The 15,927-nt window shown below is 42.4% G+C and overlaps 1 protein-coding gene across 1 annotated transcript in view; it reads right to left on the reverse strand.

The window, feature by feature from the left end:
- Positions 1 to 8,250: 8,250 nt before the first annotated feature.
- Positions 8,251 to 15,927, reverse strand: part of LOC137371504 (acid-sensing ion channel 5-like) — a 109,537-nt gene continuing 101,860 nt past the window's right edge. Inside the window, exons 10-13 of the mRNA XM_068034239.1 lie at positions 11,383 to 11,507; positions 9,790 to 9,802; positions 9,189 to 9,298; positions 8,251 to 8,364 (exon numbers count right to left, since the gene is read on the reverse strand). Coding sequence (XP_067890340.1) covers positions 8,251 to 8,364; positions 9,189 to 9,298; positions 9,790 to 9,802; positions 11,383 to 11,507 — 362 coding nt within the window. The remainder of the gene's footprint in view (positions 8,365 to 9,188; positions 9,299 to 9,789; positions 9,803 to 11,382; positions 11,508 to 15,927) is intronic.

Here is a 15,927-nt window from a genome sequence, read left to right on the forward strand (position 1 = left end):
TCTCAGTTTGACTATCCGCATTGGTGTGAAAATGCACATATTCGCTGGCCCTCTTGAACAGGGTCACCACCTTGATGCATCGATGAGCCGCAGTCTGGGAGATCCCACACATAATGGATTTCTGAAAGGATCCAGAGGTGTGGAGGTTCAGCACCACCGTGACCTTCAGCATACTGGCATTGGGTGACCACCACCTCCCATGGGGCTCAGCTTGTCCTGCATCATGACACACAGATCAGTGGCAGCCTCCCTGGAGAGACGCAGTCTTCGGAGACGCTGCCGTTGGACATTTGAAGGTAGCTGAGCCTCTGACAGTACACCCTTTCTGGAGGGTACCCTCTTCTGCCTACAGCAGACTGGTTGCGTGCCGCTCTGTGGCCTTCTCCTGTGTCCCCACCCTGATGCAGGCCCTCCTGTTGGCCCTGAGAATGCTGTTGTCCCACTGTCTGTGGCTGCATTTCCCTCCCTCTCTGCTCCTCCTCTGCCTCATCAGATGTGCAGAAACCTGAGTGAATCAGGCCCATGGCAGGTGGCCTCTCTGTTTCCAGAGCCTCTTATTCAACTGCACACACTCCTCCCCCTCCTTCCCCATCCATTTATTCATCACAAGTGCTAGTGCCCAGATAGGACCCTGATGCACTTCACAACAAAGCTGGCATCTTTCCCCCTACCCCCCAGGGTTTCCATACCCATGCTGCCCCACCCTCCCTGGCATGCCATGCTGGCTCTCACCCCCTCTCACGATGGTTGCTGGATGAGCTCCCACTTGCTTGGCGCATTCTTATACTGGTGGGGCTCTGAAGCCGCATGGTTCCCATGCATCCTTTGGAAAATCCAAAAACCCCGTAGCATTGCTGTCGATTGGCTAATTATTTGGCCTAATTCCTTTGCCATCAGGCGCAATGTCCTCCCGCCGTGCTGGCTTCCATTTGCAATATCCAATTGCAAAGTGAAGTGTCATGCAGGCCCCTGTCTGCCAAGAATGAGGCACCTTGGTTTTGTCATATGAACATTGATTTTTAACTGTTGCTGGAGCGAGGAAATGAGTTGTTGAACAGATCAGCCGTGGCTGCAAAAAACATTTTGCATACTAACAGACGGTGAATGTGTAGACATAGGACCATTTCCTGACACATTCAACCCACAATGGATGTTGATCACCAGAAAGTGAAGGGGTGGGAAAGTGCATTCCAGGGGCTGCTGGGGTGATACAATCCACAGCAGCCAGGACTGGTTAGACCAGCTGGTCACATGACTAACTGGCTGTTCCAGGGTTTTGTGAACTAGCCAAAGAGAGTTTGAGCCGAAAGACCTTTTGCTTCTGGACTGAGAAGATCTCTCCTCTCTGCTCCCATCTCTTTCTCATAAGCCTCTGAATCCACAGAAGACACATGAACACCAAGAGAGAAAAGTCTCCTACAGCGAACAAGGTTTAAGAAGAATACTGGGCCCCAATGAAAAGCAAGATCTACCTACAATCAAGGACTCCACAGTGAGCTCGAAGAACCGTAACAAAAACTCTTCAGATATTGCCTCAAACTTTTCCACTTTATTTTCTTCTGCTCTTTTCGGTCTCTATTTGCATGTGTGTATCACGTATGCATGCTAGTGTGAGCGCATTATGTATCTGTAGGCGTCAACAAAATTAGAGTTTATGTTTAAGTTTAATAAATTTCAACCTTTCTTCTTTAAACCGAAAAAAACCTGTTTGTGCTGGTTTCTTTGCCTTATAATTAGAAAGCCGTGAACAAGGATTCACCAAGGGGGAGCTAAAAACACAGTGTGTTTAAAATTAAACCCTGTTACAGTAAGACCAGGTGAAAGCTAAAAGGGAACCCTAGACCTCTTTCTCACCTGGTTGTAACAGAAGACATTGGGCTTCCATCCCGACATAATCCCGACCTGATATTCCACCCCCTCCCTCCTTCGAGCCCGTCCCCGAAAGACCCAGAATCTTTGGAATTCTCCACCTCAGAGGGCTGTGATGCTCAGTCATAGATTAGAACAGAATCAAAGAAAGTTTACGGCACAGAACGAGGCCACTTGTCCTATCATGTCTGTGCTGACCGAAAAACAATCCACCCCGTCTAATCCCACCTTCCAGCATTTGGTCCGTAGCCCTGCAGATTATGGCACTTGAGGGGCATATCCAGACTCCTTTTGAATGAGTTAATTATATTCAAGTTCAGCCCACTGTTTCTCTTCTTGCAAGGTAGGCTTTTACACAGCACAAGGAAAACTGTAAACACTGGGGACAGGTGCAACCACGTTGCAAAGTCTTACTCCAAAGAAGGGCGTCATGATTGACATTGCTGGCGTAAGGAGGACACAGAGCATTGCAGATGGTAAGGCTGAAGACGACACACACACAGGGCAATTATCTTTCCGCTTCATTTTCTGGCTTATACATAGAGCATTAGAACATTAGAAATGGAGCAGGAGTAGACCAATCAGCCCCTTGAGCTTGCTTTGCTATTTAATAAGATCATGGCTCAACTCCATTTTCTCACCCGATGTCCATTCCCCTTGATTCCCTTCATTCCCAAAAATCTATTGGGTTCAGCCTTGAATATAATTAACATTCAAAAGGAGCCTGAATATGCACTTCAAGTGCCATAATCTGCAGGGCTACGGACCAAATGCTGGAAGGTGGGATTAGACTGCGTGGATCGTTTTTCGGCCAGAGCAGGCACAATGTGCCAAGTGGCCTCTTTCTGTGTCGTAAAATTTCTATGATTCTATTCTAATCTATGACTGAGCATCCAGAGCCCTCTGAGGTGGAGAATTCCAAAGATTCACAGCCCTCTGAGTGAAGAACCCTGGGGCTGCATCTGGTAGTAGTTACCTTCAAATTACTTCTTGAACCCCGTTTCCCTCTACTCTTTTCCTTCCGATGACTGGGGCTCTGTGTATACGCAGATAACGAGGAGGGAGACTACTCTCTCGAAGTCCTTCAAGCTTACCCTTCCAAACACCTTCACAGAAATCTGCACTCTGCCAGATATAGACAGTGAGCTCGGTGGGCTTTTGCAGGATAGCTCAATGGAACAGAATCAGATTCAAGTGGAAGGGAAAGTCCAGGAAACTGTCCTGGAGAGCTGTGCTTCAGTCCAAGCTTTGCTCAAGAGGGTAGAGGTGCAGTCTTTAGGAGCCTTCAAAAATAAAATGTTTTCTGCACACCATTTGCTGAATATATCTGACTGCTTGCCAGGGAGCTACTGCCACATGCCAGCAAGTGTGGTGTTCTGGTGCATGGCATCAACACTGCAGTCAATCATTGAGTTTGTCATCAATTCAAAAGATGTTGCTGTCGGGTCTGCCTTGCAGGAGTCTTTGACAGGCTCTGGGCTCAGGACAGATTGGGAGAGCAAATAGCTAGGGGCTTCAGTCAAATCAAGGACCTCCCACAGTTTGCTGTCCAGCAGATTAGTAGGAGTTCTCAGCCATACTCATACAATGGAAGTTGAACGTGTTGCCCTTTCTCAGGGTCCAAGCATGTCTGCTCACCTGCTGTCTAAACATTCAGTGTCTGCACCGGTGCCAGAAAGCTATCTGTGTCAGACTGCTCCAGTAGCTGCCGAGATACTGCAGTCCACAGCAGGGCCCTCACAGGCTTGAATGGTTCTGAGCATGAACATCTCAATGATCCTCATCTGAATATCAACAGCCCTCCACCTCTCATGCTGAAGCCAATAGGCAAGCACTTGTAGGTAAGCGGTCACTTAAGAAAGGCATTATAGGCTCAGTTTTGAATGATCATTTATTTGTAGGCATTTATATAAGCCTGGAAAAATATAAATCATTTGAAATCTTTGTGTGTAGACTATTCTTAATATAGCTGGTGAACCTGCAAAGTCAAGTGAAATATATTCAACGTTGGCATTTGGGTGAAAGTAGTTTATCAGAGGGGAGAAGGAATGGAACAGGTATTTAATGCAGTGGGGAGGTTGGAAGGAATTGTTCAATCATTTGCTGCTGATGTGCTCTGGCCAGAGACTTGTGTTGGTGTGCCCCACTTCTTGTTATCCTTGGAGCCATCTGTATCATTTGGTTGATGGTCTGCATCCAGTGCTGGCTCCATGTGTTCTTCCCATTGCAGAACAAAGTTATATACCACACTGCAAACTTCACAGCTGCAGGACACACTCCCAGCTGTGCTGGAAAAAGCCAACAATCCTGTCAAGGCAGTGGATTTCTTGCTTGTGCACTTCAATGGTTTGGTTTAAGAATAGTTGATTCATGGATCTGATTGTAGTGCAGCTTATCTGGTGAATATGGGTTTCTGAGAGGAATCTTGAGACACATGTGCAGAGGTAGCCCTTGTCCTCAAGAAGCTAGCTTCTGATCGCTGTGTAAAGGCAAAAAGTGGAAGAATGAAGGATTGGTGCAATGTAAATGCACAATGGCAGCAGCCAGGAAAGCAGACACAGAGTTGTATGATGTGCTGCTGGTGATTACACACCAGTTACCCTTTAATGGAGAAGTCCTTGTGATTCATGGGGCAGTGGGCTACAGGAGCCCACATAGCATTGTGAGTGCAGTCAATGATGCCCTAGACACATTGACTGCTTTGCTAAAACATCCTGCTGCTGCCTGGAAGGAGTCAAATGCAAAGAAGTTGAGGGACAAGGTAGCCTTGACTGCAGCAGGCAATGCTGTGCCAATTGTGCATTCAGGTCTTATTGAAGCAGGTGACTCAGAGTCTGACACAAACACAAACAAGACACGAAAAGCATCCCAAGAATAATAGTAAATCAAGAGGGAAAAGGGAGGGAGGAACTTAAAACAATCATTGTCACTAGAGAAAAATTAATGGGAATACTAATGGGGCTAAAGGCTGACAGGTCTCCTGGACCTGAAGTGGCTGCAAAGATATTGGATGCATTGGTTGTAATCTTCCAAAATTACCTAGATTCTGGAAAGATCCCAGTGGATTGGAAAACCACAAATGTAACACCTCTATATAAGAAAGGAGGGAGACAGAAAGCAGGAAACTATAGGCCAGTTAGCCTAACATTGATCATTGGGAAAATACTAAAATCCAGTATTAAGTAGGTAGTAGCAGATCACAACACAATTAGGCAGAATCAACATGGTTTTGTGGAAGGGAAATCATGTTTGACAAATTTATTAGAGATCTTTGAGGAAGTAACAAGCAGCGTGGATAAAGGGGAACCAGTAGATGTAGTGTATTTGGATTTCCAAAAGGCATATGATAAGGTGCCACATAAAAGGTTACCGCACAAGCTAAGAGCTCATGGTGTTGGGGCTGATATATTAGCATGGATAGAGGACCGGCTAAATAACAGGAAACAGAGAGTTGGGTTAAATGGGTCATTTTCAAGATGGAAAACTGTAACTAGTGGAATGCCACAGGGATCAGTGCTGGGGCCTCAACTATTTAGGATTCATATTAATGACTTGGATGAAGGGATTTGTAACCAAATTTGCTGATGCCATGAAGATAGATAGGAAAGCAGGTTGTGCGGAGGATACACCGAGCCTGCAAAGGGAATAGATAGGTTTCGTGAGTGGGCAAAAATTTGACAGATGGAGTATAATGTGGGAAAATGTGAGGTTGTCCACTTTGGCAGGAAGAATAGAAAAGCAGAATATTATTTAACTGGAGAGAGACTGCAGAATGCTGCAGTACAGAGGAACCTGGGTGTCCTTGTACATGATTCACAAAAGTTAACATACAGATAATAATGGATAATAAGGAGGTGGCGATGAATTGAACAGGTATTTTGCTTTGGTCTTTATTATACAGGAAACAAGTAACATCCCAGAATTAGCTGTAAGTCAGGAAATGGAAAGGAGGGAGGAACTCAAGAAAATTACAATCACCAGAGAAGTGGTACTGAACAAATTGTTGGAGCTGCGGGCTGACAAGTCCACCGGGTCCTAATGGACCTCATCTTAGGGTCTTAAAAGAAGTAGCTAGTGAGATAGTTGATGCGTTAGTTTTAATTTTCCAAAATTTCCTAGATTCGTGGAAGGTTCCATTAGATTGGAAAATAGCCAATGTAACTCCTTTATTTAAAAAGGGAGGAGACAGAAAGCAGGAAACTACAGGCCAGTTAGCTTAACATCTGTCTGAGGGAAAATGTTAGAAGCTATTATTAAAGATATTATAACAGGGCACTTAGAAAAATTCAAGATAATTAGGCAGAGTCAACATGGATTTATGAAAGGGAAATCATGTTAAACCAATTTATTGGAGTTCTTTGAGGGAGTTACATGTGCTGCAGATGATGGGAACTGGTGGATGTATTGTCCTTAGATTTCCAGAAGGCATTTGATAAGGCGCTACATCAAAGGTTATTGCAAAAAATAAAAGCTCGTGGTGTAGGGGTAACATATTGGCATGGATAGAAGATTGACTAACAGGAAACAGAGAATAGGCATAAATGGGTTATTTTCTGGTTGGCAAGATGTAACGAGTGGTGTGCCACAGGGATCTGTGCTGGGGCCTCAATTTTTTACAATTTATATAAATGATTTAGATGAAGGGACCGAAGATATGATTGCTAAATTTGCTGATGACACAAAGATAAGTAGGAAAGTATGAAGAGGGTATTAGGAGGCTACAAAGGAATATAGATAGGTTAAGTGAGACTTGGCAAATGGAGTATAATGTGGAAAAATGTGAAATTGTCCATTTTGGCAGGAAGAATAAAAAAGAAGCATATTATCTAAATGGTGAGAGATTGCAAAGCTCTGAGATGCAGAGGGATCTGGGTGTCCTAGTGCATGAATCGCAAAAGGTTAGTATGCAGGTAAGCACGTAATTAGGAAAGCTAATAGAATGCTATCATTTATCGCGAGGGGAATTGAATACAAAAGTAGGGAGGTTATGCTTCGGCTATACAGGGCATTGGCAAGACCACATCTGGAGTACTATGTACAGTATTGGTCTCCTTATTTAAGGAAGGATGTAAATGCATTGGAAGCAGTTCAGAGAATGTTTACCAGACTAGTACCTGGAATGGGCAGGCTGTCATATGAGCAAAGATTGGACAGGCTAGGCTTGTATCTGCTGGAATTTAGAAGAGTAAGAGGCGACTTGATTGAAACATATAAGATCCTGAGGGGTCTTGAAAGGTGGATGTGGAAAGGATGTTTCCCCTTGTAGGAGAATCTAGAACTAGGGGTCACTGTTTAAAAATAAGGGGTTGCCCATTTAAGACAGAGATGAGGAGAATTCTTTTCTCTCAGAGGGTCGTGAGTCTTTGGAATTCTCTTCCTGAAAAGGCAGTGGAAGCAGAGTCTTTGAATATTTTTAAGGTCGAGGTAGATAGATAAGCAAGGGGAGGTGGAAAGTTATCAGCGGTAGGTGGGATTGTGGAGTAATCAGTTCAGCTATGAACTTATTGAATGGCGGATCAGGCTCGAGAAGCCAAGTGGCCTACCCCTGCTCTTTGTATGTTCCTATGTAGATACCGCAAATAATTTGGAAGGCAAATGGAATGTTGGCCTTTATTGCAAGGGGGATGGAGTATAAAAGTAGGGAAGTCTTGCTGAAAATGTACAGGGCATTGGTTAGACCACAACTAGAGCACTGTGTACAGTTTTGGTTTCCTTACTTAAATGGGGGGACATACTTGCATTGAAAACAGTTCAGAGAAATTCACGAATCTGATTCCTGGGATGAGGGGTTGTCTTATGAGGAAAGGTCGAGCAGGTTGGAGTTCAGAAGACTGACAGGTGATCTTATTGAAACATATAAGATTCTGAGAGGGCTTGACAGGGTAGATGCTGAGAGGATGTTTCCCCTCATGGGGGAAGCTAGAACTAGGCGGCACAGTTCCCAATTAAGAGGTCTCTCATTTAAGATGGAGATGAGCAGATATTTCTTCTCTCAGAGAGTGATTAGTGTTTGGAATTCTGTTCCTCAGCGAGCAGTGGAGGCTGGGTCATTGAGTATATTCAAGCCTGAGTTAGATTTTTGATTGACACAGGAGTCACAGGTTCTGGTGTGCAGGCAGGAATATGGAGTTAAGGCCACAATTAGATCAGCCATGATCTTATTGAATGGCAGAGCAAGCTTAAGGGACAAAATGGTCTACTCCTGATTCTATTTTTCATGTTCTGTGGTAGCCTCTTCGGATGTGCGCAGCCTCCTCATACACTGCTTACTGAGAAATGCAGGTGTGTGCTTTGGGATGGATGTTTAGCTGTCTGGGAGGCAGTGGAACTCTCTAACGGTCAGTTTTGGGACCATTATTCTTTGCAATTTTTATAAATTACCTAGACTTGGGTGTAGAGAGCAGCATTATAAAGTGTGCAGATGATGCATACCTTGGCAAGGTAGTAGACAGCGATGAGGATAGTTGTAGACTTCCTGATGACAGAGACAGGAAGCTGAAATAGGCAGACGCATAGAGATAGAGTTTCGTGCAGAGAAGTGTGTAGAGATGCACTCTGGGAGGGCTAACATGGGAAGACTGTATAGAATGAATGGCATGATTTTGAAAAGTGTAGATGAGCAGAGAGATCTTGATGTTCATATATGCATTTCCTTAAAGGTGATAGAGCATGTTGATAATTGGTTGAAAAAGCATATTGGTTACTAGGTTTATAAACAGAGGAATCGAGTATAAAAGAAAAGAGGTCATGCTAGAACTTTAAAAATCACTGGTTAGGTCTCAGCTAGAATATCATGGACAATTTTGGGCAATACACTTCAGGATGTAAAGCCATTAGAAAGAGTACAGGGGAGGTTTACCAGGGTGTTTCCAGTGATGAGGCACTTCAGTTATGAGGAAAGGTTGGAAAGGTTAGGGCTGTTTTCCTTGGAACAGATAAGATTAAAAAGTGACCTTACAGCGATTTCCAAGATGATGAGAGCTTTTGCTGAATAGATAGAGACAAAATATTTTCTCTGGTGAATGAGTGAATAACTAGTTGTAAACTTCGACTTAAAATCATTCACAAAAGATTTAGAGGGGAGATGAGGACATTTCTTTGAGAGTTGATGGGATCTGGAACGCTCTACCTGAAAAGGTGGTGGAAGCTGATTTCCTTGAACATTTTAAAAAGGAGTTGAACAGGTACTTGATGCTGAGGAATTTACAGAATTACGAATCAAAAGCAGACAATGCATGACTGCTGTTTCAAAGAGCTAACTAGGCACGACAGACTAAATGGCCTGCCCCTGTGCTGTAAGTTCCTATGATCTATGTTACGTAACTCTGGACCTGTTGGGAGGGTAGAGATTTCTCCTCCTCCTCCTCTGTGGTCACTGCAGCTATAGCTCCATGTGGCTTTTCCAACTCTTGCTGCTGCTCCTCTTCCTCTAGTCAGAATGGAACGGCCAAAAGGATTCCCATTTTCAGAAAAAAGATGATTGTCAGTACATCTTTATTCTTCTTGTAGTGGTTGGACAACCTTCAAGTAAATAAACTGTGATTCTCTGCCAAAAATGGCACAGAAATATAAGCAAGATGTCTTCCAAAACTTTACGGCAATTTATATCAGTGTAATTGAGTATTCCATTAAATATCATTGGAACTGGCAGTTTCCCATCCTGTCCTGCCCATTGTGCAAGAATGGAAACAAACAGAAGAAAAATTAACATATAGGTCCTAACCATAAATTAGGACCCTAATTGAAATATGTTTATTAAGCTTCTACCAACTTCCGGTGAAATTACTGGTTACCTAAATCAAGGCCACTCAAAGATCACTGTCACTTTTTTTTCTGCAACCATCCCTATTAACGCCAGTAAATGAGGCAGAATGGAAATAAGACTCGGTCCGTGTATGCCAGTTGAAATTCTAACCTGACCTTTATTCCAGATCTAAAATCAACAGCATAAAGCAATTTGTTAGTTATTCCTTTATTTAAAATGGGCATAATATAAGCTCAGCATTGCAATTACAAGAGTGGCTATTCCTGTGTATTTATTTTATTTGATAAAATATGATTGCAATTACATTTTTTGATGTAGAATGATGTTAAGCTTTTCTATAGATCATAGTTCAAACTTCTCTTCCTCAATTTTGAACAGTAAAAAGCTTTATTTCTCAATACAGAAATTATAAAGATTATGAATAAGGTGAGACAATGCAGAGTCAGGGGACAAGGGGCAGAATGGATTGCTAACTGGCTTCAAGACAAAAAGCAGAGAGTAGGGGTAAAGGGTGGTTATTCAGAGTGACAGAAGGTAGGGGTAGTTATTCAGAGGACAGAATGGTGTTCCACAAGGATCAGTGCTGGGACCACTGTTCATAATTTACATTAACGATTTGGACTTTGGATACAATTTCCAAATTTTCAGATGACACCAAACTTTTTGGCGGCGGGTTGGCAGGAGACGGTGGGAGGGGATAATCAATACTGAGGAGGACTGCAACAAATTACAGGAAGTTATGAACAAATATGCTGAATGGGTATATTATTGGCAAATGAGTTTCAACATAGAAAAATGTGAGGGATTACATTTTGGCAAGAAAAATAAGGAGGTTGCATATTATTTAGAAAGTAAGAATCTAAATTGGGTAACACAAGGCGATGGAAAAAAGCAATCCAGGCACAAAGGTTTATTTCTAGAGAGATCAACTGAGAAGGAAAGAAGTTATGCAAATCTTGTATTGAACCTTGATCAGACCACATGTGCATACTTCGTTCAATTCTGGTCACCATATTATGAAAAAGATACAGAGACACTGGAGAGGATGCAAAAAAAAATTACAAGGATGATACCAGGAATGTGGGGGTATACCTATCAGGAGATGATGAACAGACTGAGTCTCTTTTCTGTTGGAAAGAGAAGGTTAAGGGGTGACTTAGTAGGTGTCTTTAAAATTATGGATGGTTTTGATAGAGTTGACACAGAGTGTTTCTACTTGTAGGGAAGAGTGAAGCTAACGGTTATCAATATAAGAAAGTCACCAAAAAATGAAATAGGGAATTCAGGAGAAACTTCTTCACCCAAAAAGTGATGAGAATGTGGAACTCGCTACCATAGGGTGTGGTTGAAGCAAATAGTACAGATGTATGTAAGGGAGTCTAGATAAAGATATGAGGGAGAAGGGAATAGAGAATTATACTGATAGAGTTGGATGAGGAAAGGCAGGAGGAGGCTCAACTGGAGCATAAATGCAGGCATGGATTAGTTGGCCCAAATAACCAGTTTCTGTGCTGTATATCCTATGTAATGTATGCACAGTAATAGCTAGTTTGGCTTATTAAATTTTCAAAATATATATTGAGACTACAAAGTGAAAAATCTTTATACTGAATATTTTCAATTCATATTCATGGTTGCGTTACCATCTATAGTGAAATAAACCATCTCTATTATGTCATCTATTTTGGAGATATCTGCTTTGTTTCTTTTGCAAGAGGATTTTGAATCTCATTAATCCTATTTGATACCTTTGATGGTTTTAGTAGCCAAACTATAAACATCCAATAGGATTTGGTGAGAAGGTATTCTAGGATTTCAATGATAGTGATCACACTTCCACCACAGAAAAGACCAAGTTGACCTCCAATGTCACCTGTGAAAAATAGATGGGAATGATATAATCAATAACAATAAACTAAACTAAAGTACCAAATAATTTAATTTGCTATATCGCATTACCTTGACCACTGTAAAGATATTTCTCTGCTATATCACAATTATTCCAAGTTTTTGGTGTTAATTGAACATTTCTCCATTTTGCATGCAATGTTTTATCTAAAACGTTACATTGAGTAATTTACCTGAAGGCCTCAAATTTTCTAATCTACTGTCATTTCACTTATCCTATAAGTCATTTGTATTCTCCACAACAGTCATCTGACTTGATGCTTCATATGGTGCCGATTGTTTGAATACAGGTAATGGCCCAAAGTTTGAGGTAGAAATATGGTGAGACTATCAGCACTCACCATTATTATAGGGAGTAAACCAGAGAGCAATTTCTGACATCTCCACATGTGCGGTTAATTGTGGAAGTCAGGAAGTTTCTGTCCGAGTTGCTCTGCTGCTACAGAAGCTTCACTCTAACAATATCCCTCTGAGAGACTCAGCATTCATACATATGCAACAGCTTGAAGTTGCAATACTTAACCATTTGATATCCACTAAACATACCAGAAAAAGTTAGGGCAAGTCCATTCAAGTGTAAATAGATTCACACGGCTGCAGAGAACAGTATCTATCCCCCTGAATATACTGTCCCCTATCACCACCAAATGCCTTTTCACTCCCCCAACTTGAATGATTTTCTGTACATGCTGCCATGGTCAGTTTGCTCATCCATGCTGCAGTCCTTGTTCTTATCCACATAGGTAGCAAGTACCTTGTATCTGTTAGTCAAAGTCAAGGACTGAGTCTCATCCATCATTACATCTTAGATCCCCATACCTGCCTGACTCACAGTCACACCCTCCTGTCCCTGACCATTGACCACTCTAAAGTTCTGCTTAACCTAAGGGGTGTGGCTACCTCCCGGAACAAAGTACCTAGGTAACTCTACCCCTTCTTGATGCCTGGCAATGTCTGCAGCTCAGACTCCAGCTGAAAAAAATCTGAGCCGTATTTGCTCGAGCTTCAGAAACTCAACATATATATATGGTTTTCTGGGATTGCAATGCTCTCTACAAACTCCTACATATTGAATTTATGGCACATTACCTGCCCGGCTGTGTCTGTCTAACATTAGTTATTTTGTTAATTATTTAGTTAATTAGTAACTAATCTAGTAAAGTAATAGCATGTTGCAGTCTCCTAACTTAGAGACTAATGGTAAACACTCACCAGCTGCTGGAGATAAGTAGTATGGCATCCAGCTTAGAGTACTGATGCTACAGGGTGCTAAACTTGGAGAATTTGATAAATGAGGGAATTTTAAGCATTTTAAGGGTTGATCTCATTCTAAAATTTAGTTAAGTTTTATGTTTAGCATTTAACTTAACTTGAACCATGTAGATTCATTCACAGTATTAGTCAGATGGGCAATTGAGACCTGTTGCTTGTAATTCCTGCTCACGTGGGAGCTTCAAGACACTTCATGTATTTTGGAGGACCACATGTATAGGAAGTGTCTCCAGTTGCTTGAGCTCGAGATCAGGATTTATGAGCTTCAGGGGCAGCTGGAGTCACGACAGAGCATCAGGGATGCTGAGAGTTTTCTGGACTGTACATTCCAGGAAGTGGCCACTCCACAGACAGTGAGCCTAAGAACATAAGAGCAGAGAAAATGGGAGCAGGGGTAGACCAGATGGCCCGTTGAGCCTGCTCCACCATATCCCTAAATTCCCTGAGAGACCAAAAATCGAGAATTCCAAAGATTCACAATCTTTTGAGTGAAGAAATTTCTCCTCATTTCAGTCCTAAATTTCAGGCCCCTTATCCTGAGACTGTGCCCCCTTGTTCTAGTTTCCCCAGCCAGGGGAAACAACAACTCAGTATCTACCCTGTTAAGCCTCTTCAGAATCTTTTATGTTTCAATGTGATCACCTCTCACTGTTCTAAACTCCAGAGAATATAGGCATAAAATACTCAGCCTCTCATCATAGGCCAACCCTCTCATCCCAGGGACCAAACCAGTGGCCCTTTGCTGTACTGCCTCCAATGCAAATATATGCTTCCTTAAATATGGAGACCAAAACTGTGCACAGTACTCCAGGTGTGGTCTCACCAAAATCCTGTACAACTGGAGCAAGACGCCTTTATTCTTGTACTCCAATTCCTAAATGCTTGCTGCACCTGCATGCTAACTTTATGTTCCTTGTACAAGTACATCCAAGTTCTCTGAACATCTATATTTACAAGTTTCATGCCTTTTCAAAAATATTCTGCTTTTCTATTCTTACTCCCAAAATGAATAACCTCTCACTTCTTCACATTACACTCCATCTGCTACCTTGTTGCCCATTCACTTACCCCGTCTGTATCTCTTTGCAGTCTCTTTGTGTCCTCTTCACAGCTTGCATTCCCTCCTAGCTTTGTATCATCAGCAAATTTGGATGTGTCACTCTTTGTCTTTTTGTCTGTCATTAATATAGATTGTAAATAGCTGAGGCCCCAGCCCTCGATCTCGATCCTTGTGGCACTCCACTAGTTACAGCCTGCCAACTTGAAAATTGCCCATTTATCTGGACTCTTTGCTTCCTGTCTGTTAACCAATCCATGTTAATATATTGCTCCCCCCCCCCCAACTCCATGAGCCCTTATCTTGCGTATTAATTAACCTTTTGTGTGGCACTTTATTGAATGCCTTTTGGAAATCCAAGTATATTATATCTACTGGTTCCCATTTACCTACTCTACTTGTTACACCCTCAGAAATCTCTAATAAATTTGTCAAACATGATTTACCTTTAGTAAAACCATGATAACTTTATCTGATCATACTATGATTTTCTAAGTGCATTGTTAGGACTTCCTTAATATTAGATGCCAGCCATTTCCTGATGACTGATATCTAGCTAACAAGTCAAAAGTTCCCTGTTTTCTCTCTCACTCCTTTCTAGAATAGCAATGTTACATTTGCTGACATCCAATCCTCTGGGACCATTCTAGAATCTAGGGAATTTTGGAAAATCTTAGCCAGCACATCCACTATCTCTGCAGCCACCTATTTTAGAACGCTAGGATGTAGACCATCAGGTCCTGGAGATTTAGGATTTTAGTCCCTTACCGTTTCTCCAGTACATTTTTCTGCTGCTATCATTTACCATAATTTCCTCACTTTCATTAGCCCCAGAGTTACCCTTTATTTCTGATATGTAATTTGTGTCTTCTGTGAAGGCAGACACAAAATATTTGGTCACTATCTGTGCGATTTCTTCATTTCCCATGATAATTTCTCCTGTCTCTGCTTCTAAGGGACCAATGTTTACTTTATCTACTCTCCTTTTTTATACACTTATAAAAGCTCTTATAGTCGGTTTTCATATTACTGTCCAGTTTACTTTCATATTCTATTTTTTCCATTTTTATCAACTTTTTGCTGCACACCTTTGCTGCACACCTTTTTGTCTCCAGTCACAAAGAGGTGTCCTTAACCCTGGCACTGGGCAGGCAAAACAACCTTCAGAGCTCCCAGTCATGGCTGCAGAGAACAGTCTCTATTCTCCTGACTATACTGTCTCCTATCATGACCACAATCTTTTCGCTCCCCCCACTGGAAAGGCATCCAGCACCAAGGTGCCATGGTCTATTTGCTCATCCACCCTGCAGTCCTTGTTCTCATCCACACAAGTAGCAAGCACCTTTTATGTTTTGGTCAAAGTTGAGGCGGTTGTTCCTCCATCACTATTTGCTGGATCCCCATACCTGTTTGGCTCGCAGTCATACCCTCCTATCCCTGACCATTGACCAACTTTAAAGTTCTACATAAAGGGTGTGACTGCCTCCTGGAACAAAGTGTCGAGGTAACTCTCCTCCACCCTCATGTCCCACAATGTCTGTAGTTCTGACTCCAGTTCACAGATATGGTTGTCCGGGACTGTAATGCATTCCACAGATTCCCACATGTTACAGTCATGGATCACCACCAGCCCTGCTGTGTCTGTCTAACCTTATTTATTTGATTAGTTAATTAGTTGGAGAGAGTTCAGCATAGTATATGGCTGGCCATCTGGAAGACCAGGAAAAGGCAGGAAGTGGAGGAGTCTTCGGGATGTGTGCCACTCTCAGTGTGGTACTCAGCATTAGAAACTGCTGGAAATGATGACACAATGGAGGAGTGCAGTCCAGACCATGGCACAAATGGGCAAGGGACTGCACAATGGAGAACAGCAAAGCATATAAATGCAGTAATTACAGGAGATTCCATAGTCAGGGGGACAGACAGGCACTTCTGTAACTGTCATCGTGAGTATTGCATGGTGTGTTGCCTCCCTAATGCCAGGGTAAAGGAAATCACGGAGAGGGTGCAGAATATTCTGCAGAGGAAAGGGAGGGAGCCAGAAGTTGTGGCACAT

The sequence above is a fragment of the Heterodontus francisci genome, chromosome 1, assembly GCF_036365525.1.
Source record: "Heterodontus francisci isolate sHetFra1 chromosome 1, sHetFra1.hap1, whole genome shotgun sequence".
Lineage (NCBI taxonomy): Eukaryota > Metazoa > Chordata > Chondrichthyes > Heterodontiformes > Heterodontidae > Heterodontus > Heterodontus francisci.